We start from the raw sequence: 23395 nt of genomic DNA on the forward strand, positions 1-23395 counted from the left end.
ACCAACTCGCTCTCTCTCTCGCTGTGTGCGATACTCTCTCCACCAGCCTCCCTCTCTCGTTCACTCTGGCACGGCGCGCGGGGCTTATGTGTCCAGTACTGTACGGAGGGAGAGAGAGCGAGGGGCGGTGACGTCACCTCTCCCATGGCGTCACATTGACGTAGCGGCATACCAGGCGCTCTACGTGGAGGCAGAGCCACATAAATGCTCTATTTGACTTTCTCCCCTCAGACGGCGCACATAAACAAACCCGCGTTACAACCTCACACTTTGCAAAGCACCCATCAGCACTGACACGCTCGGTGCACGGGGACGGACGCAGACACGCTCCTCGCACTCGGGAGTTTCATTTTTATTTTTTAAATTTCATTTTTTTCTACTTTTTTATACTTTTAGAAAAAAAGTAAGAGGAAGAACGCGAAACTTTTTATTCCGATGCCTCTCTAAAATAACTAAGATTATTTTTTACATTTTTATATCACTTCAACTCTTGGTGATATTCTGGATGGAAATAGGATATTTCATACGAGGTTCTTACCACATGTAAAGACGGAACCGCTACAGCAATCCAGTAAGTCAACTGAATGAATGAATGAATGAATGGATGGCTGAACGGTGGACTGTCAGACTCGTGCAGAACATGAGTACCGTAATGTGCGCGTGAGCTTAACAGTTTTAGAAACTGAACGATGTTTCGTGCTGAAGGTGTACTCCATCTTCGATGCTCGCGGAGTCCAACTTTGAGCGCCTATAACCTGTTGATATGTCAGCCTCCACAGGCAGCGCGCACAGCTGCTCATACTGTCTGTGTGTGTGTCTGTAAGAGCAAACGAGGCTGGAGTTGAATTTAATTTGCGCAGGGAAGGTATCATATCCTTTCCGGTTGTCATGGAAATGAGATGTCTCTCATTCACACAATGAATAGTGGAGTCAGACACACAAATGGTCTGAGTGGTCTAACCTACATTTAGACAGGAGCCCAGAGAGAAGAGTTAATGCTCTTTGATTCCATGCCATGTGTGTGTTTTTCCAGGGCAATATGGGTTTTCAGTGGCGATCTGGACCTAAATGAGTGATTTATGTACAGTATGCGATGTGTTCTGCTCGTGTGTGTGTGTGGAAAAGTGGGTGTGTTTGTGTTGATAAAGCATGCCGCTGATAACTCCCTTTATGAGTAGCTTATCACAGAACACCTTTGATAAGCTAAACCTGCAGCTTTTTAAGGATTAAGATTCCAGTGCCAGCTTTAATTCATATATGTATACAATCTTCAAAGCAGGTCAGTCTGTCAGCTGACTCCACGGCCACTGCCTTCCATGTGATGACACCATGAACAATAAAGTCCCATCAAATCTGTGAAGCCCAGATATTTCCTGGACTGATCAAGAGAAAATACACATTCAACTACTCCAACAGTCAGTATAGTTCATGACAAGATACTCCCATTGCTGAGTTGAGGTACTTGAGTAACTTGCTGATATTACCTTTTTTTTCCCTCTCTCACATCCTGAAGTTTACGCACGCACGCACGCACGCAGCCACGCACACACACAGGCACTTCTGACAGTCTCCCTCTCAGAGCTGATTTACAGTACTCACATATTTCCCTGGTCACTCCTTTATGTCCTCTCCTTTCTCTGTCTCTGTTTGCTGGAAGCCTTGCGCTGTCCGGGGTTATTGGTGCGAGGGGCTACCGGGGGCTACCGGCGCTCCGGGGCGCGTGCTTTGCAGCTCTTCTGTGGTTCTCTTGGTTACCGGTGCGCGCGGGGCCAGAGCCCCGGCGGCCAGCTCGGTCTGAGGAGGAATCGAGAGGTGGATCCATTTGTTCAGTACAGAAAACATACTTGAATGCGTCCCTTTACATTAGATTTGATTTTATTTTTTCATACATTCTCAATTCACGGCTAAGATCACACACGAGTTCACGAGTTCGTGCAAAAATAGAGCCACTGACTTTTCTCTGAGATTATTTGATTTCTTCTGTTACTGTGACAAATTCATTTTTCAGGCGCAGAGATTTTTTTGTAGTCAAGTGGCTCCATGCAAAATTAAATAATGGCTTAACTGTATTAAATCAGAGCTAATAAAATACATTTTAGCTTCACTTGTTTGTTTACTCTCGTTGGTCTTCATAGTTTTTCAAAAAACACTTTTGAGGCACATCAGATCTGTCATTTATAAAAAAAAAACAAAACAAAAAAAAAAAATACATATCTGACCAAGAAACCATCAGAGGAGGTCACTGAGGTCTTGGCGTTTTTTTTGTTTGTTTTTGTTTTCTTCTTCTGAGAACTGACCTGTAAATTGAGAGTTCAGAGAAAAGTGGTTGTGCTGGATTAGTGTGATCTGTTAACACAAAGCTAAACAGCACAGCCGGCTGCAGGTGCCTGGAGTCTTCAGAGGCGATCAGGAGACGCGCACTGGAGTGGTCTCTCAAGAAGAGAGAGAGAGAGAGAGAGAGAGAGAGAGAGAGAGAGAGAGAGAGAGAGAGAGAGAGAGAGAGAGAGAGAGAGAGGGAGAGGGAGAGAGAGAGAGGGGAGTGCGTCTTTATAACAAGAGTGTGTGTGACAGAAAGGGGGCGCTCTGGGCCTTGAAATCCGACCGCCACGGTGAGCCCTTCTGCAGTGAGAGAGGGGAGTTGGAGGCGCGCGGCGCACAGGAGTCCGTTCGTTTAGTTTCAGGTCCGACTCTCCAAAATTCCTGGGTCTGCGTCTCTCTTCTGGATGAACCCTGAGCAGGCGAATACGGTGTTTATCAGAGGCAAGAGAAGCGATGGCTTGGAGGCGCTGGCACAGACTGCTTTCATAAAAGTTGTCACTTTTGTAGGTCTGTATTTTTTTTTCTAAGTACATCGTTTGGCTGATTGAATTTATGCTTTGCATTAAGTAAAAAAAAAAAATAATAATAACATCGCACACTTTAAAGTTAGAATGAAACCTGTCGCCCACGTCAGTCAGTTTTGAGATGAGCCCAAAGGCTTCAGTTGTGGGTTTTCTTTTTTTTTTTTCTGTACTTTCTTTGCAGCATAGATTCAATGACATATCTAATGCCAATTTTGGTCGCTGTTAAATGCAAATGTGTAAATATCAACTTTTCCTTGAGATTCAATATGCACGAGCAGCCTGATTCTAATAATCTATAGATGACTGTTTCGACGAGTCCTGTCTTGTTTTGACATGCGCTCAGTTTATGTCCACTTTCATCTCTCCCTCTCCTTTTTTCACTCATCTGCTGACTTTATCCGGTAGGCAGTGGAGAACTTTTTTTTTTCTTTTCTTTTTAAAAGTCGCTTATTTTCAGGTAAATGTGCTCTTTGGTCGATATCGTTAAAAACTGCTGCCTTTGCATAATTTTTGGGTTAGGAACGCTTTCTCACCTCACCTGTACTTGCAAAGCAAAGTCAGTAAAAGCAAAAGAAAGGTGAGCTTTCTTGTCTGGAAAAAAAAAATCATAAAAAGATCGTTTATCCTCCAGAAACTTTGGGCATTGATGACTGTCTTATGTGTTGCATATGTCTGTTTGGTTTTTGTGTTTTTTTTTTTTTTGTTTTTTTTTTTTCCAGAATCAAACCCGGATTTAACCCCAGAAATCTCTCCCTCCCGCGTGCAGGCACAGGTTCGGAAGAGCGCGCCCGGCCGAGCTCGGAGCCCCAGCGATCCGACACTCCCTCTGCGACGCCCGCCGAGTCCTCCCTGCTCCAGGAGCCCTGTCCCGGCCGCAGCCACGCCACCCCTAAACCCCGGACACCCAGCACCATTCAGCGCGAGGCTCTTTCACCAGGTACTCCCTCACTCCTCACACTTCAGCTTTGCTTTTTAATCATTTTTCTCTCTTTCTGTTTCCCTCTCTTCTTCTCTTCCTCTTTTCATTTTCTCCCCTTTTCTCTTTCTTTCTCAGTTTCATCTAATATTTTTTTTGGAGAAACTTAAAATTCGAGTATCCCCAGTTACTCTGGCGGGTTTGGTGATAATTTATTCTACAAAAACGAGCAATAATTCACAGAAAAATATACAGTTTTTTTTTTTTAAATCAATCAACCTGTAGTGGTTTTATTTTTATTTAGCTTTTTTTTGGCATTATTCCGTCATAATATCAAATTTCAGCAGAGAATGAGCTGGGATTATTTTTCTTTTGGTTTCCGGTTCTTCAGTCCGTGTGCGTTTGTGCGTGTTGGCGTTTCAGCTGGCAAGTGCGGACTCAGTTGACATTTTATTTTGACCTTTTACTCACTAAGATGAGATACTTCTGACACTATGCACACCTAAATCCATAATCGGCGGACTATTACCACAAACCAGACATCGATACTCTTTGTGACTCAACAAGGCTTTCGAAAGTAATAATGAGAATTGAAAAATTATAAATTATATTTATATAGCTATGTAAATTGCAACATTTTTGAAAAATTTGTAACTGTAGCCTATATTTATATGTGGATGAAGAATTTACGCATAATTTTGGTCCTTGATAAATTTAGAAAATCCTGTTTCAATATAAATTGCCCAAATCCTCACAGGTGATGTGATCTTTGTTGTGCGTGCATATGAATGAAACTGCTTCACTTGCTTATCAGAGAACACTGATTTCAACAATCTGCCTTATCAAATCACTGAAAGAGAAATGCATTTTTTTTTTCTATATTTATGTCTGCTACTGTTTTCATTTGTTAGATCTATGGCATTCTGACAATGAACAAGCGCACTCAGTTATTGGAACAGCTGCAGTTTGTCCAGTTGAAATGCACACCTCGAGGTTAGAGACTGTTTCCCTTCACCTCACTATGCTGATCCACCTGTGTTGCTTGGGTTGTCTGTCCCCCTGCTCTCTCTCTCTCTCTCTCTCTCTCACACACACACACACACACACACACACACACACACACACACACACACCTTGCATGCAATCTGATGGTGGTGTTGGAGTCAAGAAGGTTTGGTGACATATAGGAAGAAACATACTCTAACTTGAATGTGTGCTACATGATGCAAACCTGTGAGTGTGTGTGTGTGTGTGTGTGTGTGTGCTATTGAGCGGAGGTTAGAGTCGTCACCCGATGTAAAGGGTGAGACAGTAGTAGATGCAAGTGGTTCTACAGGTTCCTTTCAGGATAAGGGTGACTGTTTTTAAGCAGGAGCAGAACATACAGGCCTGTGTTTACATCTGGAACATCATTAAGTGTGGAAACTTCTGTCCATGACACAGTCTCTTCTCTCTCTCTCTCTCTCTCTCACACACACACACACACACACACACACACACACACACACACACACACACACACTTCAACACACCACCCAAAGAAAAAACTAAAAAAAAAAGAATTGAGTTGCACAATAGTTGCAGGTGAAATACCCTATAAGACAGGTGCTTGAACACATGCGCTAACACACTGAAGCCTGGTGATCTGTGGCCTGACCCACTGACATAACACACTGAGCCACAGAGTTCACCACTGTAGTCTCTCTGTCTCTCTCTCTCCCTGTCTGTCTGTATCTCTCTCATAGCTGATTAGCTGAGAAAGTTTTTTAGGTAACCCACAGCCCAAAGAGGCCCCATGACGCCACGTGCCACTTCATGCATGTATTCTTTCCACGTGGGCTGAAGAGGTGGTCACTTGAAGACAAAAAAAAAAAAAAAAAAAAAACAGGTTGATGGCGTCAAATCTACGTAGGCCCACGGTCTGACTCACATCCTTAGTTTGAAATAAACCGGAATTACCATTAAACTTGTTGATAAATTTTAAAGTAAATAATATATACACTTTATTTATTTTTGAAATGTTTATTGATGGGGGTTGTGCACTTATTGTTAAACTCAATTTATTTTTGTATAGCCCAGTATCACAACAACAGTTGACTCAGAGGGCTTCAAGATGTTACATTGGTCGGTAAAAATAAAAACAGTGAATAAGCATAATGGTAATATGTCAATATAAACTGAAAGCTTAGATTAAGATTTCAACCTTATTCTTTTCATTTCAGACGCCCAAATTCAATTCAGAAATAAATGGGTGAGAAGATTAAAAAAGTTAAGTAAGTGAATATGCTGAATTGGATTTTTTTTTTGACTTAATCAACCCTTAGACGTTTGTTTCCCAGCCCCCAGAGCTGAACCCCCCCCCCCCCACACACCCCCACCTCAAACTATTTAACAGTGTAATTGTGTGAGAGAGGATAAATAAATGTGTCACTCTGCATGCGTCCTCGGTTATTAAGAATACATGACCTCATGCTGAAGGTTCCGGCCTGTCTCCAACATTTCACGTGCATGCAAATTACAATTTAAGCCGATAAATGAAGTTTGGGGTGGATAAGTACACACTTTCATTTTTCTAAAAATCCAGTAAAGGGTGCAAATGCATGAAACAAGTGTTTCACTCCCCCCTCCGGGCCGAGGCGAGTCCGCTCGGATGGAGGTATTCGTGAGTGCTTTAACAACAGTCGGACCGATGTGTCCCGTATTTGACTAGACAAACATGACGCGCGGGGAATCGGGGCGATTACGGCAGAGCGCGCGCACGCTGGGCGTCAATGGGAGCAGCGCCGTGTTGACAGTTCCCTGCTCGAGAGCGACGAGCAAACACCACAAAACCCCGGCCGCGCTGACACTCATGACTGATTAAAGCCCGCACACACTCAGCGTGCGCAACGCGACGCGCGCACACACGCTCGGGAGGACGCAAGCAAACGCAGGTGTTGTGTATTATGTAAGAGGTTTGATAAGAGGAGGCCGTACAGTATGAACACACACACACACACACACGCACACGCGCGCGCACACGCGCACACACACACACACACACACACACACACACACGGATGATGGGATGCTTGCCTGTTGCTGGTAGTACAGCAGAATTAAATCAAGGAGGTTGAAACTCAAGACGTGCCGACTGGCGTCTGCAGCAGTTAGAGGAAATATCTGTGTCTGTCTGAGTATAAGTTGTCACTGTGTGTGTGTGTGTGTGTGTGTGTGTGTGTGTGTGTGTGTGTGTGTGTGTAGGAAGCATCCAGCACCACCATGGGGTTCCATTATTTTTTAATGTTATCTCATCTGCTTTGCCATCTGACTAACCAGAGTGCACCCACACACGTGCAAACACACACACACCACATACACACACACACACACACACATACACTCTTGGCTCTTTGCTTCAACCGCTTTAACTCAGCATCGTGCACCGATGAACCACAGCTTCTCTAACCAAACTAACTGTGGGAGAATTAGCCGTGTTTGGGGATTGTGTGTGTGTGTGTCGGTGTATGTGCCTGTGTGCTCCCAACAGTTCTTCTACGCTTTTTCAGTGTAAGTGCAAGGACTGTTAAAGCAGAAAAGTGAGGTAAACACATGGAAAGAGTTGTTCAAAACTTGTCGCTGAAAGGTGCATTCAGAAAAACATTAATAGCATTGTGCAATCTGTCACTAAGCAGAAAAAAAACTGCCTGTTCCAATAGAGCTGTGCAGAATTTTTTAATCATTGACTGTTTGAATGATGCCACTGATTCAAACTACTTTTGTTTGCATGTGCCTGTTATAGAGTCTGCATATACCCTGCAGTTTTACAGTCAAATCTTCTCTGTACTCTGCTTCTACCAGTCAACTTTTTGTGAGAGTCCTGCGTCTGTGTTTATAATAGTTTGTATTTTAATGAAAACCTCTCTCTGGCTAATGACTGTTGTGTCTTCACTAACATCAGAACGGTCGCGTCTGAATGAAAAGTCCGTGGCCTGATGTGCCACGCAGCTCTAACCGGTGCGTGTGCTCTGTTTCCCGGCAGACATGCCCTGTGTGCAGGCTCAGTACGGGCCCGCCCCTCCAGGCTCAGCCTACTCTGGCCAGTCCTTCAGTTACCAGGGTGACAGCTACGGCTCTGACCTCATGACCTCCGACTACACCAAGCTGGACTTGGGTGGGGGCGAGATCTCCGCCGCCGCCACCACCTCCCTCCCGAGCTTTAATGTCTTCGTGGAGGGGAGCTACGAGCCCAAGTCCTCATGCCTCTACCAGATGCCCACACACAGGCCCACCATCAAGAAGGAGGAGGAGAGTTACCCGACCGCTCCCCCTCTGGAGTCCATGCCCTCCTCCTCTATGTACTTTAAACAGTCCCCCCCTTCGACCCCCACCACCCCGTCTCTGCCACCCCAGCCTGGCTCATCCTTCCTGTGGGAGGAGCACTCGCTGGTCCCTCCGTCGCACCCCCACTCCCTGGGCTCCAGCCTGGACACGGGAGCCCTCAAGTCTCCTCGCTTTCCGCATTTCTACCAGCACTCGCCGCCTCACAGCGGGGGCAGCATCGGCGGCTACGAGAGCCTGGGAGGGGGACTGGTCCGCACCTCCTCTTCCTCCTCGTCCTCCTCCTCGTCGGTCTCCCACCCTCACGGTCCTCCTCTGGAGCAGCCCATGTACCAGCTGCACCGCGGTGCAGGTGGCAGCAGCCTCGCCTTCCGCTCCTTGGCTCTCGGGCCTTGCGGTCCTCTATTAGGAGACACCCTGCCCTCGCCTCCCCCGCGCGGCCCCCAGGGAGAGGGGACCTGCGCGGTGTGTGGGGACAACGCAGCCTGCCAGCATTATGGCGTTCGCACCTGTGAGGGCTGCAAAGGCTTCTTCAAGGTAAATCTCTTTAAAAGATAGAAAGTCACATAAAAGGCGCTGACACAGACTTCAAATTTGTAGTTATTTAAAACAACCAAACCTTATAATCCGGCTCATGTCTGTGTCCTTTTTCTTTTTCTGTCTGAATTGGGTCGTTTGCATGATCCGATTTCCTTTCCTATCCTTGTTTTCATTCTGAAATGTCTGGCCAAACTTCTGACCTTTGTAGAAACAAATGCACTCGCCGCAGACATAAACACCTCAAAATATCCCACAGTATATGTGACTTCACTGCACGCCGACTGATGTGACTATCTGAAACAGCTTTCCTGCATTCACCTTTGCACCCACACTACATTTTCTGCATTGTGTAAAATCATCTTTGGAGTCACTGCAAAAGGTCGCCTCTGCGAAAGGTGCGACAAGAGAACGCGCAATGACGAAAACTCATTTTGTTTGTCAGATTGCTGTGTTTGACGCTCCAAACTGAATCGCGGTGAGAACTCATCATGAAAGGAATCCTCCTTGAAATCAAAGCTTCCCTTTCAGCATGTTTGTTGTGAATCAGTGGCCACAAAATTGACCACATTTCACTGACAGCATGTTGGGACTGATATGAGTCAGTTTCAAACTCAGGCCTTCAAATTAGTTAATCAAACGCCTCTGAGCTTGATGCATCCCTCTCCTTGTTATTGTGCACATGCAAAATGCATATTTGCCATTTTTAGTCATTTATTTTTCCTTTTTCTTTTGCAAGTCATGACGCTGAACATGCAACATAAAACCAATCATGAATTTTTTTTCTATTACAGTAAAGTCATACTTACTCACATTCCCACTGTCAAGTAATTCTTTTTGCAGATTCCCTTTTTTTTTTTTTTCTTTTTTTTTAATTATAACAATTTCCAGCACACTTGCACACTTGCTAAGCATTCTACTGGTTGCATGGGACATAAGAGCACAAATTAAGAGACAGCAAGAAGGAGGGTGCAAACGCGGAGGTAATTGAATAATGCCTCTGGTCGGTGGAAATGAATTATCCTTCTTTTCAATTAGTTTCACAATTTGTTTTTATTTGGTAATTAATGAAAACATCGTCTGGTGGCAGCAGGCTGCGGGCTGTCTGCTTTCTGCAGCGCTCTGCAGCCACAACGCCTGTCAAACCTCGCCATGTTTCCTCTATGCACACATGCAAATGCAACCAACCATGCACGCACAACATATGCACACAACCGCACACATAGGAAAACATACAACATGATTCGATTTTTCAGTCTGTTACACAGTCAACCCAGGATGCAACAGCAGAAACTAAAACACGCTATTCACACACCTGCTGTTTTTCATAAATTCTCAGGTACATTACCACCATTATCCTGATGGTCTTATTGTTCCCTAAAAATATTGTCCTGATTATATTTAATTATCCGTGAATAGTTATTCCACATTAAACTATAGTAGAAGCCTGCTGTGAATTATTGTTATTTCATTAATACAATTTGATGCACATTTTCCTTGTGAATTAATTTTAGCTCTTTAACAAGTGGTGTTTCCTGTGTTTGTATTATTTTGACCGAATAATGTGTTCCATTCACCAGTTTCCATTAATTTAGAGGACCTATTCAGAATTTGAATTTTTTAAAATTAAGTACTATCTTAGCTGCCAGTATAATTTTGCTACAAACAGAGAGGACAATGAAGTCACCTGTTTTTATGCGTCCACTACCAACCAGTGACTTACTTTAGCTGCTCTTTCATCAGTCAAAATACACATTCAGCTCAACCCCCTCAGCTCAGTTCTTCTTTGTCGTTGCTTGCATGGCACGCCAGTCACAAAAAAGCAGGAGAGTAGTTTGTCTAGTTTTGAAAGGAAAACAAGTTGGAATACGCACATTTTCATCACTTGAATGCACATATAGGACGAGCACATTAATATACATGCTGCACATGCTGTATGTGCGTGCGAGTGCGTGTCTTAACACTTTAAATGAAAGTTATTACTGTAAAAGAATTTTGGCCCACAGACTCTTACTTATGTTGTTTTTATTTATTTTTTTGCTTCGAACTGCTGTTTTTGCTAAGAGAGATACGGAAAGAGAGAAACAGAAGTCCCAGGCAAGGGAGGGGATGGGATTTGGGGTGAGGGTGGGCAAAGCCCCTGAGGGCATTTAATTTAAGCCGGGGCTATTAGCACATGTTACATGTCAAGAATATGTCTCTGCATGCCTCCATCCAGCCCCTGCAACACCCACAGCATGCTTGCCTCTGGTAGCACCGTGTGTTTATTTGTTCATGTGCTCTAAGCGCACATAACTCATTCCTGTATTCTGACTCTGAGCATTTTACTCAGTTTTTGGCATCGTTTGGTGAACACACATTTAGGTGAAACAGAGGACAGATGAATTTGTAATTTTAATACAGCAAGGCACACTTTGCACTGACTCATTCATAAACTGCAATAGATGAGCATGCAACTTTCAAAGTTGAAGAATTATCTGCTGTCTGATGATCACAGTGAAATGGCCTCTGTTTACCTCACATATGGAAGAAGCACAGAATAATCTCTAGCCTGCCCTGTTGTATTTGGTCAGGCAGGTTGTTTCCCCGATGTGACTCCAGTCATATACCAGTCTGCTTTCAAAGTCCGGAGAAGTCACAAGAATTCAAGGCAACATGCGCGCACACATGCACAGGAGAGATAAAGACAGTAAACAGCAGGAGACAGACCGGCACTAACTCATGAGAGCTCAATTTATCAAAGTTGCAATCAGGCATTTTCTAGGAACCGTCTATCTTATAAATTAAGCCCTGGGATCCGCAGGAGGAACAACTTCGCCCTCAAACAAGAACCACAACTCAACTATATCCCTTTGACCTGTGACCCCTACACTCGGTGCACAGAAACACATGTTTTTTGAGGCTTAAAAACAACATTCCACCCTGTAATCCATTTAAAAAGATTTCCAGTATATTGCATTGAATAAAAACTTAGACGAATCTTAAAATAAATGCCTGTCATTTCACTCAGTTATAAAGGCGTACTTGACTACTGTAGCTTTGTCCACATTTCACTCCGATTCCAGCAAAATAGATTCAATTTTCCCTTGACCACATTAATGACCATAACTAACTTATCCCCGCTTGCATGGGTCGCTGACCATTGAGGGGATGAGAGGGAGACACTCAGCGATCTGCAGTGCCATGACAACGACTCCCATCCGGTGCTTGCGCCTATTACTCGTTAGTTCCGCACTGGCGTTGGAGCATATGGAATAATTGGTGTCTTATTGGTCTCCCGGGGGCACCAGCATGTGTGGCGCAAGGGGTTCCTAATTGGATTTATTTTGATGTGTTTTAGAGGCGTTAAAGAAAAGAGGAAGCTGTAGCAATTTCCGCGCGTGTCGTTTGTTTAAATTACAGTTTGTTTTGTTACTCCAGGACTGGAGAGTCACAGCTTGACAGCATATGCAATGTAAACACTCTGCAAATGACTGTATTTGCAGTGCAAGTGTGAGTTGCCTATGTAATCGGTTAGTCACAGATTTGCACCCCAGGTAAACGCTTGGAGATGTAATCTTGTGTTTAGTCACTGTAATCAATTACACTACTCTAAGGCAGTTATTGTGAAGTCAAACCGGCAAAGTTTGGTACAAAGTTTTGGCTGGTGAAGGCATCTTGAACATGGAGCCGCAGCATGCACCAGAGACAGAGCCAGACCAGAAGAGACAACAAAAGTACGAGATACAAAGGTTGGACAGTCATTGAGGAAGGGCACAATCAAGGAAAGGGATCAGCGGATATATGAAGAACAAAGCAACAAGCAGCCTGAAACACTAAAATTTGCACTGGTCACAATACTAAAACACTGATCATGAACCAAAGTGGACTTGGCCTAAAAAAGGAAAAAAAAACATTATACTGACACCAAGACCAGGACTTTAAAAGACAAGGAGTCAAACAAGAAGTGTTAAAACACAGAAAAGTGAAGACAACACACACCTGACAGGTCTCACTTCCTTAAATGATCTAAAGACACCATCTGACCATACTGGTTTGTGGTTTCACATTAAGAACAATCAACTGCTTCAGCAAAGGGCAGTCCTGTTTTTCCCGCCACACCATGACAGAAAACCGTACAGATCTACTCATTCCATTCCTAAAGCTGCTTACTTCTGTCTTGCCTCCATCAAACTTTGGAAGCGCACTAACGGTCCAGGCGTTTACTACTATCTGGGTTCTTATTGTCTTTCATTCACGCAGTGCACTCACCCCCACGTGGCCCGTTTCTGATTTCATTTTAATAAGGTCAGTAATAATCGCGCGAGCCAGCCAAGGAGAAAACAGCTCCCACGGGGCCCGCGGATGGAGGCGCGCGGCGCGAGGCCCCGGAGGTGCCACGAGCTGACCCGCGAGCTTCACAAACAATCTGATCACGCAGCTCTCGCGGCCGCTGTCCCCCTCCCCATCTCGCGGGACCCGCCTCGGCACGCCACGCGCTCGATCCCCATTGTCAGCTCTGGCGCTAATAAAATTGTCCCTCCTGCAGGCGAGGCTTGTTGGAAAATTAATTTTATCTAATTATACTGATGTCACCGCCGCCTTTCAGCGCGTAATTAAAATCTGACCTGCGAGCTTCTGCTTTCATTCTTTGATGGGAAAGAAGGGAGGGAGGCGAAAAAAAAAAACGAAATTGAATTAAACAAATCAAATATTAGGTGTTGATTGTGTTTGGAGGCTGATTATCTGCGTGCCTGTTTCTTGTTTCTCCAGCGCACCGTGCAGAAAAACGCCAAGTATGTGTGTCTGGCCAGTAAGAACTGTCCTGTGGACAAGAGGAGACGCAACCGCTGCCAGTACTGCCGCTTTCAGAAGTGCCTGAGTGTGGGCATGGTGAAGGAAGGTAAGAGCTCACACACCTGGCAGACACACGCAGACATGCACACGCACGCGCATATCCTGATCATGCAACACAACCCTGACCTCCTCCACCATCATCACAACTTGCGCCTTTGCAATCAGGGTTTAATAGGCCGGTAATGATATGGCCTGTGGTAACATCACACACACAGCCGTGCAGAAAGTCCATCCTCTCTCCGGTGAGGAGGAAAATAGGAAATGCAGCCCACCTATTAGTTCCCATCACGATTTAACCTCCTTAACCCAAGATGAGATTATTTGTACCAAAGCAGAGAGACTGGCCACGGCAATGCAGAAGCTGGCATTCAGTGTGTGGAGTTTGCACTTTATACCTGTGTGTGGGTCTTCTTGACCTGAATGTGACTGTGTGATGCCCAGGCATCCCCTCCCTTTATCTGCTGTTGATGCTCTCTCTTCCCATCTGTGCTGGCTGTTGCTTCACAGCAGAGATGCTCTGTCGGTGTGTAACATCAGACTGTCCTTGTTTCCCTGAGGTTCTCACCTGTCTCACACATCCTGTAATACTCCTCACCCACCTACAAACGTGAACGTAAAACGCAAATAAGCCCACACAGCAGCGCACATGTTGAGTGTGCAGAGTGTGGAACAGCTCCACTGCCATCTGCTGGCATGCTGCCTCCTGTGTTGGGACAGAGGTGCTGCTGGAAAACTGAGATGGGAAAAAAAAAGGGATTTTCTTGTTTTCACTCATAGTTCCACTACTACAAAATACTGATATCAAGTCAATCAGATGAGAGAGAGAGAAGTCTATTGGGCATGAAGCACTGATATTATCTCATTCAGCTGGAATAAGAAGTTTCATTGTTGCCTCTTCTTTCTTTCTTTCTCCGTTCTCAGTGGTGCGTACTGATAGCTTGAAGGGGCGCCGAGGCCGTCTGCCCTCCAAACCAAAGAGCCCCCTGCAGACAGAGGCGTCTCCTCCCTCACCGCCTCTCAGTCTGCTCTCCGCTCTGCTCAGGGCTTATTCCCACTGCACACCTCGAGACCTTGACTACAGCCAGGTATCACCCAACACGCAGTTACCATCAGAGAAACGCCCACTTTTTGTTTTGCTTGTTTAGGTTTCTGAATTGAATGACTCTTTTTTTGCTCTCCTCGTGTCACAGTTCAGTGCTGCAGATCCTCCATCCTCTTCATCAGATGCGGAGCACATTCAGCTCTTCTACAGGCTGCTCACCATCTCGATGGAGACCACACGGTGCTGGGCCGACCGGCTGCCCGGCTTCTCCGAACTCCAGCGTGACGATCAGAACCTGCTCATCGACTCGGCCTTCCTGGAGCTGTTTGTCCTGCGATTGGCTCATAGGTAAGAAGGCGAATGTGAAACCGTCACGACGTCATGGACAAAAAACACAAGTGACATCCTGCTAGGTATTCTCTAATCAGCTCGTATCATTTTGCACGTTATTTCAAGAACGAGAAGCGTCTGATATCCCTTACAGTACAGTGTGTTACTGTGCTGGAAACACTGTGTGCTGCTGTGTTGGTGTATCTCCAGAGTAGGCGGAGTGGAGCTGAGTAATCGCCATATGAACCAAATTATGAATGGAGTCTGTAGCTATGACAGCAGCTACACCCACCAAGTTCCGCTCCTCTCGTCTGATATCTGACGCACAGAGAGCTCTGTGTGTGTGTTCAGCGGGCTAAAACTGTGCTAACATTGTGAACTGTGAATTGACAGGATCAATTCCATCTAAGAGCTAGTCAGCTGAGAAGCTGAAAAGGGCTGTTATGGCGAAGCGAGATACATATTCAGGTCAGCTGACTGAGACGGAGAAGGAAGTCGTGAGTGTGTGTGTGTGTGTGTGTGTGTGTGTGTGTGTGTGTGTGTGTCCTCGTGGATACCTGTGGTGCCATTATGACTGCCCCGGCCCGTCTTTGCCTCAGGATTACCCCGGGTTACCAGTCTGCTCTTGTAAGGCATGCGGCTGGTTAAATTTATGGGGAGCAGGGGGGCCGGGCTACAAGCTCATCCTTTTGTCTGCGCTGTCGTCTAGGGCAGAAGACCAACACGGTCAGACATACAAGCACACTTACTCACACACACTGATGATGTAGAATCCCAGCCGTCCTCCGGCCTGTGTAAGTCCAGGTGCATGGTGGGTAGAGAGGATGGGCGGTGGCATCACAGGCTCAGCAGGAGGAAGGGGGAGGTTTAGGCTGGGACTCTGACTCACTGATAATACTGAACTCATGAGGGCCTCAGTCAGTGCGCGCGCACACACACACACACACACACACACACACACACACACACACACACACACACACACACACACACACACACACACAATGCTCACCTTTCCATCAGCCAAACTCCCACTGCAGAGGAGCAACACACAAACGCAGCACTGTCTTCCATTCTGTGTCTTCCATGAGAGCGAAGGAAGCAGTCCACACTCTGGGCTCATTGTTGCCGCGGCCCTGCTTTGACCCCGCGTTGAACTGAGATGCCTCGCGGACCCCTCCCCACGCGAGCGTGTGCCTGTATGCTTGTGAGTGAGTGTGTATGTTCAGCGTGCAAAGAGTAAATTTGCCTCGCTCCTCAGGGCCGACAATGCCGTAAGTGCCCCGTTACCAAACAGTTTCTGTGGTTATTGGTCGAATGCCGTGGTGACGGAGTCGTCAGGGGTGAGAGGAATGTGTGGCAGACATCCAGCTGTTCGGCTGTGTGCGTGCATCTGCCTCGCCGCTTATCTCACAGTCTGTCTGGGGAGGTTGGCTCATGTGCTACTATCAGACTGACGCCAAATGCTAGTATGAAAAAAATAAAAAGAAATTAACCAGGTCAACCTATTTGTAAGTTACTTGCTCACTTGCAAAAAAGCAGACTTTGTTCGCGGGGTGGAACAGATACTTGTGACTTTCCATTTTAGATGTAATCTCTTGAACTCTGTGGGACCACCTGGCAGTCAGTCAGTGAAATACGGTATATTGAGTCCGCAGAGTTTTTTTTAACACAGCAAAAGCAGTTTTATAAATGTTTTAAGTTGTACTCCATTCATGGGGGTGTAATGCAGCAAACCTTTAAAATCGGCAGAGTTTATGCTACTATAATAAGTAATGGGAATATGCATAAAAGTTGCAAGACAGCGGACTTTTGATTCAACATTCCTGATTTGAACATCTTTTTATGAACAGTCAGAACTGCGGTCGCACCGTAGCATGGGATTTTGCATTTGTTTTTGCTCTGCTTCATCTCCCAGCACATGGCCCTCAGTCATTTCCTCTGAGCTTCCCGTCTTTATATGTCGTAGACAAAAAAAAAATTTAACTGCGATAACTACTGTTAATGGCTTTTGTTTGTGTGGATAACAGAGAAAATATGTTTTTTATAAATGCTTGACAGAGTTAATGAAGTGCGAGCCTCTTTATGCCGGCGTCTGGCTGAGAGTGGGTGGAGTCCCTCTTTTAAACTGTAGTAACGATAATTAGACACAAATGGCATTACATCTTAAGCTCATGACTGCTAAAACCAATGTTTGTACAGGGTGTAATTTGAGGCTTTCCCCCCCCCCTTTTCCCAGTCTCTCTCTGTTCTCACCATCATCTGTTTTCCAACATCACACTTTCTCCTCCTGTGCCGCATCCTGCCGCTCCTTTAGCTGACTCTGACCCCTCGCCTTCCTCATGTAATAAACACTGCGCCAGAGAAGACAATGCATGTCTTGTAATCACTAATAAAGACCAGTCATCACTGTGCGCTCTCTCTCTCTCTCCCTCTCTGCTTGATGATGAAGAAGTGGGATGTTGTGTGTCGTGAGTAAGTGATGGTTAAATACATCTGAGAAGCCTTTTCATTTCCTCATTAAAGCTCTGCGTTTCCACTGCACACCGCAGTCTGGGCACATTAAAGCCATAACTGTTACCTATCTACAAATACACACACGCACGCACGTGCAAACACGCACACACATGCACCCGGAGCAGCCCTCTGCCCTCGCCCTTCAACCCACCCCACCATACGGAAACACAGGAATGTTTTAAAATGCTGTAATTTGGAAAACACAGCGTTAATCAGCTGCATGCTTGTGTTTGATGTGTGTCCCATTTGTGTGTGAGTGCGCACACTGCCAGGTTTTCTCATTGTTTTTATTGTAATTGTTTCCTTGCCCCAGTATCTTAAGCGATATTTACAATACATGAGGGAAAATACAGACTTCCACTGGAATGGAGATTTAACCCGCTCCCCGTGTCTCTCTCTCTCTCTCTCTCTCTCTCTCTCTCTCTCTCTCTCTCTCTCTCTCTCTCTCTCTCTCTCTCTCTCTCTCTCTCTCTCTCCCGTTTCCCAGGTCGATGCTTTCGGAGGATAAGCTCGTGTTCTGTAACGGCTTGGTGCTGCACAGGTTTCAGTGCCTTCGTGGGTTCGGAGAGTGGCTGGACTCCATCCGGGACTTCTCCACCCACCTCCAGAGCCTAAACCTGGATGCCTCTGCCTTCGCCTGCCTGGCCGCCCTCGTACTGCTCACAGGTACCAACACATTCCTCATCAAAAATTATCCTGCGTGTAAAAATAACACTCCAGGATTCGAAACCTCAAAAATAAAACCGGCAAGCTTTTTTTTTCAATTTCTCTATCAGAATCTGAAAAAATCTTATTGCCAGGAATTTGTTTTGGGTTAAAAAAAGACAAGAACGCTTAAACTTACATGTAGTCGCATAACATTTAGTTTTATACATATTCACCTAAAGCCACAATAAAGTATATTAATAATAACATTGCAGTGGACACACAAATTGCAACATCTTTAAAACATACATACATGCTGCTTTGGATACATGTACAGCCTGCTTCCTCCCACATGCACACTGTGAAAACATAAATACACAAATGGACACCTCATCTTTGCTTTTGTTCGGAGCTTTTTTTTTTTTTTTTTCATCGCGACGGTTAGCAGGTGGATGCATCCACTAACGTCACACATACACCCAGAGACACACATGTGCGCTCACACATCTCCGCCTCAAAGTAGAACTCGATACCCAGAAGCACCTGCTGCACCTGCCACACACCTGGTTCCTCTAATCAGAGCTCATGTGTGAAAAATGGAGGGAGAATCGGCGTGCTCCCTGTGAACACACCTCTGAAATGCAACAGAGGTGACGAGGATAGAGTTGTCAATAAAATGCAAAAGAAATGGAACCCGGGGTTGACAGAGGAGATATTGTAATTAGTTTTCACGTTTCGTTTTTCATTTACTTTGACATCATGGTTAGAATCGGTACATTATTAGGCAATGGGTAACCCCCACCCCTGGCTGCCCTCAGCTTCCTCGCTTCACCCTGCCCCCACCGCCTCCTCTCCCTCCACCTCTTTTTCTGTCTGAGCCCTCCAACCCCATCCTCACTCTCTGGGGGAGCACTTAACTCTGTGCCTGATCGACCTGCTCGCCGTGGAGCGCGGCTCTGGAATGGCATCTGGAGCGTTCGCAGTGGCGCTCTGCCACCTCGGCAAAGCACACAGCACAGAACCGCGGCCGAAGCCGCCGGAGCCGCCGGGCGATCGACCACTTCAGAGTGGCCTGTGCAGAAAGGCTGTCATCGATCCCTCCGCGGGAGCTCACACACATAGAGAAAGGAGGGACAGCGAGAGTGGGAAGAAAGACAGGGAAGCAAAAAGTGTGTGAGAGGTCTGAAAGCCGCGGTGAAAGGAGGGCTGGAGTGACTCTGCACCGGCAAACACAACAAACAAAAGAGTCACATAAACAAACAATAAATAAGCTTCAGATAATGGATACCTCAAAGTGAGACTGGTCTCAGTGGCAGCCTCCCTGCAGCACAGACCAGCTGTGTGTGTGTGTGTGTGTGTGTGTGTGTGTGTGTGTGTGTGTGTGTGTCTGTGCGTGCGCGTGCGCGTGCATGCGTGCATGTGTGTGTGTGTGTGTGTTTTGGGGGGTTGGACACCCTGTACTCTGCCGAATGAGTTAGTGTCACATTAAGCCTGGTACGAGTGCCACTGGAGTTGCTATGGGCAGCAGTGTGTGTGTGTGTCTGTATGTGTGTGTGTGTGTGTGTGTGTGTGTGTGTGTGTGTGTGTGTGTGTGTGTGTTCACGCGTGTGCATGCGTTTCTAATTTCATTTGGCTGCTCACAGAGCAAATAATCGGCTAATTGTTGGGCACTTGTGTTTCCGTCACAGTTCGAAATTCTTGAATTGCAAAGATTCTGTGTAAAAAAAATTGTGTTTGTGCGCACACACGTGTATGTATGTGCGCACGTGCGTGTGTTTGCATGTGTGTATGTGTCTGAGTGTGTGTGTATGTGTGTGTGTGCAGTGTGCTGGGGGCTTATTAGGTTAGACTGGGTATTGATCTGTACTGAATGAGACAGGTTAAGGCCTGTTAAGAACATGAGCCATACAGGCTAATGAGGTGGAATTCAATATAAAAGAAGATGTAGCTAATGTTCTTTCAGCTGAATGAGGCCTGATACATCTGTATTTGCGTGTACTTCTTTCTATTTTCTTCCGACTTAATCTTCGGCGTTTAATTAATTATCCCTGTCTTCTTGTCTGTCCACAGAACAAGTCCCAGGTCTAAAGGACTCGAAGCGGGTCGAGGAGCTGCAGAATAAAGTGATTTGTTGTCTTAGAGACCACTTGGGCTGCGGCCCTTCTTCCTCCTCGTCCAAGGCCGCTCCCCCGCTGAGCCGCATACTTGGTTTAAGGGCAGAGCTGCGCTCCCAGAGGACCCAGGGCCTTCAACGAATCTTCTACCTGAAGCTGGAGGACCTGGTACCGCCTCCTCCGTTGATTGACAGGTTCCTGGACACTCTGCCCTACTGACGGACCGGGGAGAATTCACAGAGATAAACCTACGTTATGTCCTGTTCAGGCGCCCACCCCGCTACCCCACCCTGCAAAGGAGCATGCACACACACTCAGAAGAGAAACACACTCCCTTCTGGCCGATGCAAAACAGAGAGAACCAATCATACGCTTCTCCTCAACAGGATAATCAAGCAAGAGCGCCTGTCACTCGAACGGACAACCACATAACGCTTTTCACCTGTATAGAAGACATTTATTCCAACGCTTTACCACTTTTTATTTGATTCTCCTGTTTTTCTCACATGGGAGGGGCGAGGATGATGACGCTGAGATGGACACAAGAGGAATGACTTTTCGCCGTCCTCTCTGTCAGGGCGGCAGATCAATTGGCAAAAAAAAAAAAGGAGCAGGATTTATAAGTCCTGCTTATCTGTGTTTTCACCCTGATCATTCAGTCTCGGCGCATCTTTCTAGAAAGTAGGAAAGGAGGGACGTCGGAGTGGAAGAATGTTTTAGAGCTGTCGATGTTGAACTGAAACACAGGTCACCTCCTGCTGAAAGGAGGAAGGTGGCATTTTCATACTGAGATGGAAGTGTCAGAGGTCAAACACCACATGCCTAGATGGAGAGAGAAAAAAAAAACACATTGCAACGCAGCGCAGATATTTTATAGACACATGGAAGTGACTGTTGAGGTGGGCTCTTAATTACAAGTGCAATTTCTTAAGTGCTATCTCACCGCAGGTGGAAGAGAAGGGGAAGGAATGGGCTAACGTCAAACTCTAAATTATTTTAATACAAAGACTTGTCGTGTACTGTCAGTAGGTAAAAAGAAAGAGCCAGTCTCCATCTGGCTTTAGACAGCAGAGGAGATACTGTGCATTAACGATCGATGACTGAGTCACCCAGACTTGAACTTACTCTACTTTTATTTTATGTTTTTTTTTTTTTTTTTATTAACTCATTTTGCATTTTGAAATCATAGGTCAAGTAGGAGTACAGAGGAGCAAACATGGAAAGATTCAGCTCTTGAAGCACTTAACCCTGAAAAAAGGGCTTAGAAGCACAGACACACACCCGGCCGGCTCGTCCGGAGGATGGCGGCGAGTCAGTGAGAGGAGGGTGCTCGACAGATAGCTGTACGTCCAGGGGGTGAAAACATTCCACATTCATGCTCTTTTTTTCTTTTTCATTTCTATTGCGGAGGCTGTGTGAGAGTTCGGACGACACGGCTGCATACCGTCTTTGTGTGTACGCTTAGAGAAAGCCAGGATCATATGCATGGTGTGTTATAAGCTGTCAAAAGCTGCCATAGCCTGTCGGAACAGCTTGACCTGTGTTTGTGTCTCAGACTGCAGCTCTACGGGGTTTTCCCTGGGCCTCCATCACCCACTCACACACACGGCAGCAGTTTTAAAAAAGAAAGAATTCTATAGATATGAATATAAATATATATATATATAAATATAAATATATATATATATGTATACAAAACTAATATTTTGAAGTGTTTTTAGCTTTTTCAAATATTGTGGTACGAGTTGTGCATTGTTTTTTGAAAAAGAAAAACAAAAAAGAAAAAAAGTTGCTGTTTTTTCAATGTCCCTCTTTGGTTAGAGTTTCATGTTCATTTTTTTTTTCTTTCTCTTTGGTTCACTGGATTTTCTGTTCAGCACTTTGAAATCATAAACTAGTTCTGATTATTCCGACCCACTGCCTCTTGTGTTTTGATTCTTTAACATAGCATTTCTACTTAATATAAAAAATTAACGGTGTTAAAAAAAAAAAAAAAAAAAAAAAAAAAAGACGAAATAGGAACTAATTTAAGACATTTTTCAGAATACATGAGAGTACAGTATGAGGGTCTTGTCAGACACAAAAGCCTCTTGACAAGGCCCTGTATCTCTCCCGAGGAACCCTTGGGCTCTCACAAAAGTAGAGGGGGGATTAGAGGAGGGGAGGAGGGGGAGGAAGAGGGAGGAGGAGAGAGCGTCATGTTAGCATGAGGTCCAGATCAGCCTCCAGCCTCGTTAAACACCATCGATCGCCACGGTGACATTTCACAGCACATGCCGTCTATACTGTCACTGCCATCACTCACTCGCTGTCCTGCACAACAGCGCGAACACACACACACACACACACACACACACACACACACACACACACACTCTCTCTCTCTCTCTCTCTCTCTTCTCTCTTACTTCTCTCTCTCTCGCACTCTTACAGCCAGGTGTGGTGATGAAATTGTGAACAGTTCTGTTCGTCCGTGAGAAAAGAAAAGAGAAAGATGCGCACAAAAGTTACATCCACAGCAAGAGATGAAACAGTGAGCCATATGTAACCGCGCTGCGAGAGCGGATCATCTGTCCAATGATTCAGTAACCTTTTAGATTAGTAAAGTTTTAGAGAGGCAGATTACTGGTCCAGAAAGGTCCAATATGAATGCATTTTCATGTCTGTTAGATGACACAAAAATCTGTCCAGCACACCGAGCATCTTTCAGGGATTGTTACATCTCAGTGTTTGATTAGTATGCAGCAGAAGACCATTCACACCTCGTTTTAAAAGTGATCCCAGCCTGTATGTGTTGAGATGAGTACATGTTAAACACCCTTCTTTGAAAATAACATTTCACAGCTAGAAGTAACATAACGTGACATGAAGCAGAGGGACAGAGGAACAAAATCCACACTTCCAACACGCACGCGCACACGCACACACACACAGACACACGCTTATACACACACACACACAGCTAGCTGTCAGTCTACAAGCCAATCGATCAGTGCTGACAGATAGCAGATACCCAGAGTCTTAATTAGAGGTCCCATTAGAACATACAAATGCACAAATACTTAAACAGTCACACACACACACACACACACACACACACACACACACACACACACACACACACACACACACACTCAAATCAAGTATGTTTATGTATGTGTTGTTCCCACAATTTCAGATCTGATCAGAATTGTAAAAACACAAATTAAGACTAAAAATATATGTCGAAAAATCTCATAGAATAGAAAAGAAATAAACTGACTGTATGTTAAAAGAACTGCAGAGTGAACTGTTG

General features: G+C 45.4%; 1 protein-coding gene across 3 annotated transcripts; it reads left to right on the forward strand.

Annotated features, from left to right (window-relative positions):
- Positions 1-241: 241 nt before the first annotated feature.
- On the forward strand, positions 242-22302 carry nr4a3 (nuclear receptor subfamily 4, group A, member 3). Of its 3 annotated transcripts, none has more exons than XM_030103221.1 (9): positions 242-571; positions 3610-3780; positions 4671-4752; positions 7781-8616; positions 13369-13498; positions 14374-14537; positions 14643-14842; positions 17829-18007; positions 20057-22013. In XM_030103221.1, exons 3-9 carry the CDS (start codon positions 4689-4691, stop codon positions 20317-20319), a joined length of 1836 nt encoding a protein of 611 aa, XP_029959081.1. In that variant the 5' UTR covers positions 242-571; positions 3610-3780; positions 4671-4688; the 3' UTR covers positions 20320-22013. The 3 variants fall into 3 exon arrangements, 2 of the variants coding, with proteins under 2 accessions (XP_029959081.1, XP_029959080.1); XR_003932425.1 differs by lacking the exons at positions 242-571; positions 4671-4752 and adding exons at positions 2601-2826; positions 22291-22302 and having other exon boundaries at positions 20057-21204; XM_030103220.1 differs by lacking the exons at positions 242-571; positions 4671-4752 and adding an exon at positions 2601-2826.
- The last annotated feature ends 1093 nt before the right edge of the window (positions 22303-23395 follow it).

This window comes from Salarias fasciatus, chromosome 11, assembly GCF_902148845.1.
Source record: "Salarias fasciatus chromosome 11, fSalaFa1.1, whole genome shotgun sequence".
Taxonomy (NCBI): domain Eukaryota; kingdom Metazoa; phylum Chordata; class Actinopteri; order Blenniiformes; family Blenniidae; genus Salarias; species Salarias fasciatus.

What these genes read in the sequence shown, in the direction of transcription:
- nr4a3 (XM_030103220.1), top strand. Translation starts at nt 2,724, where the DNA reads ATGAACCCTGAGCAGGCGAATACGGTGTTTATCAGAGGCAAGAGAAGC. An exon ending in AAAAGTTGTCACTTTTGTAG is followed by an intron (nt 2,827 to 3,609) that starts GTCTGTATTTTT and finishes TCCCGCGTGCAG; the next exon opens with GCACAGGTTCGGAAGAGCGC. An exon ending in GCGCGAGGCTCTTTCACCAG is followed by an intron (nt 3,781 to 7,780) that starts GTACTCCCTCAC and finishes GTTTCCCGGCAG; the next exon opens with ACATGCCCTGTGTGCAGGCT.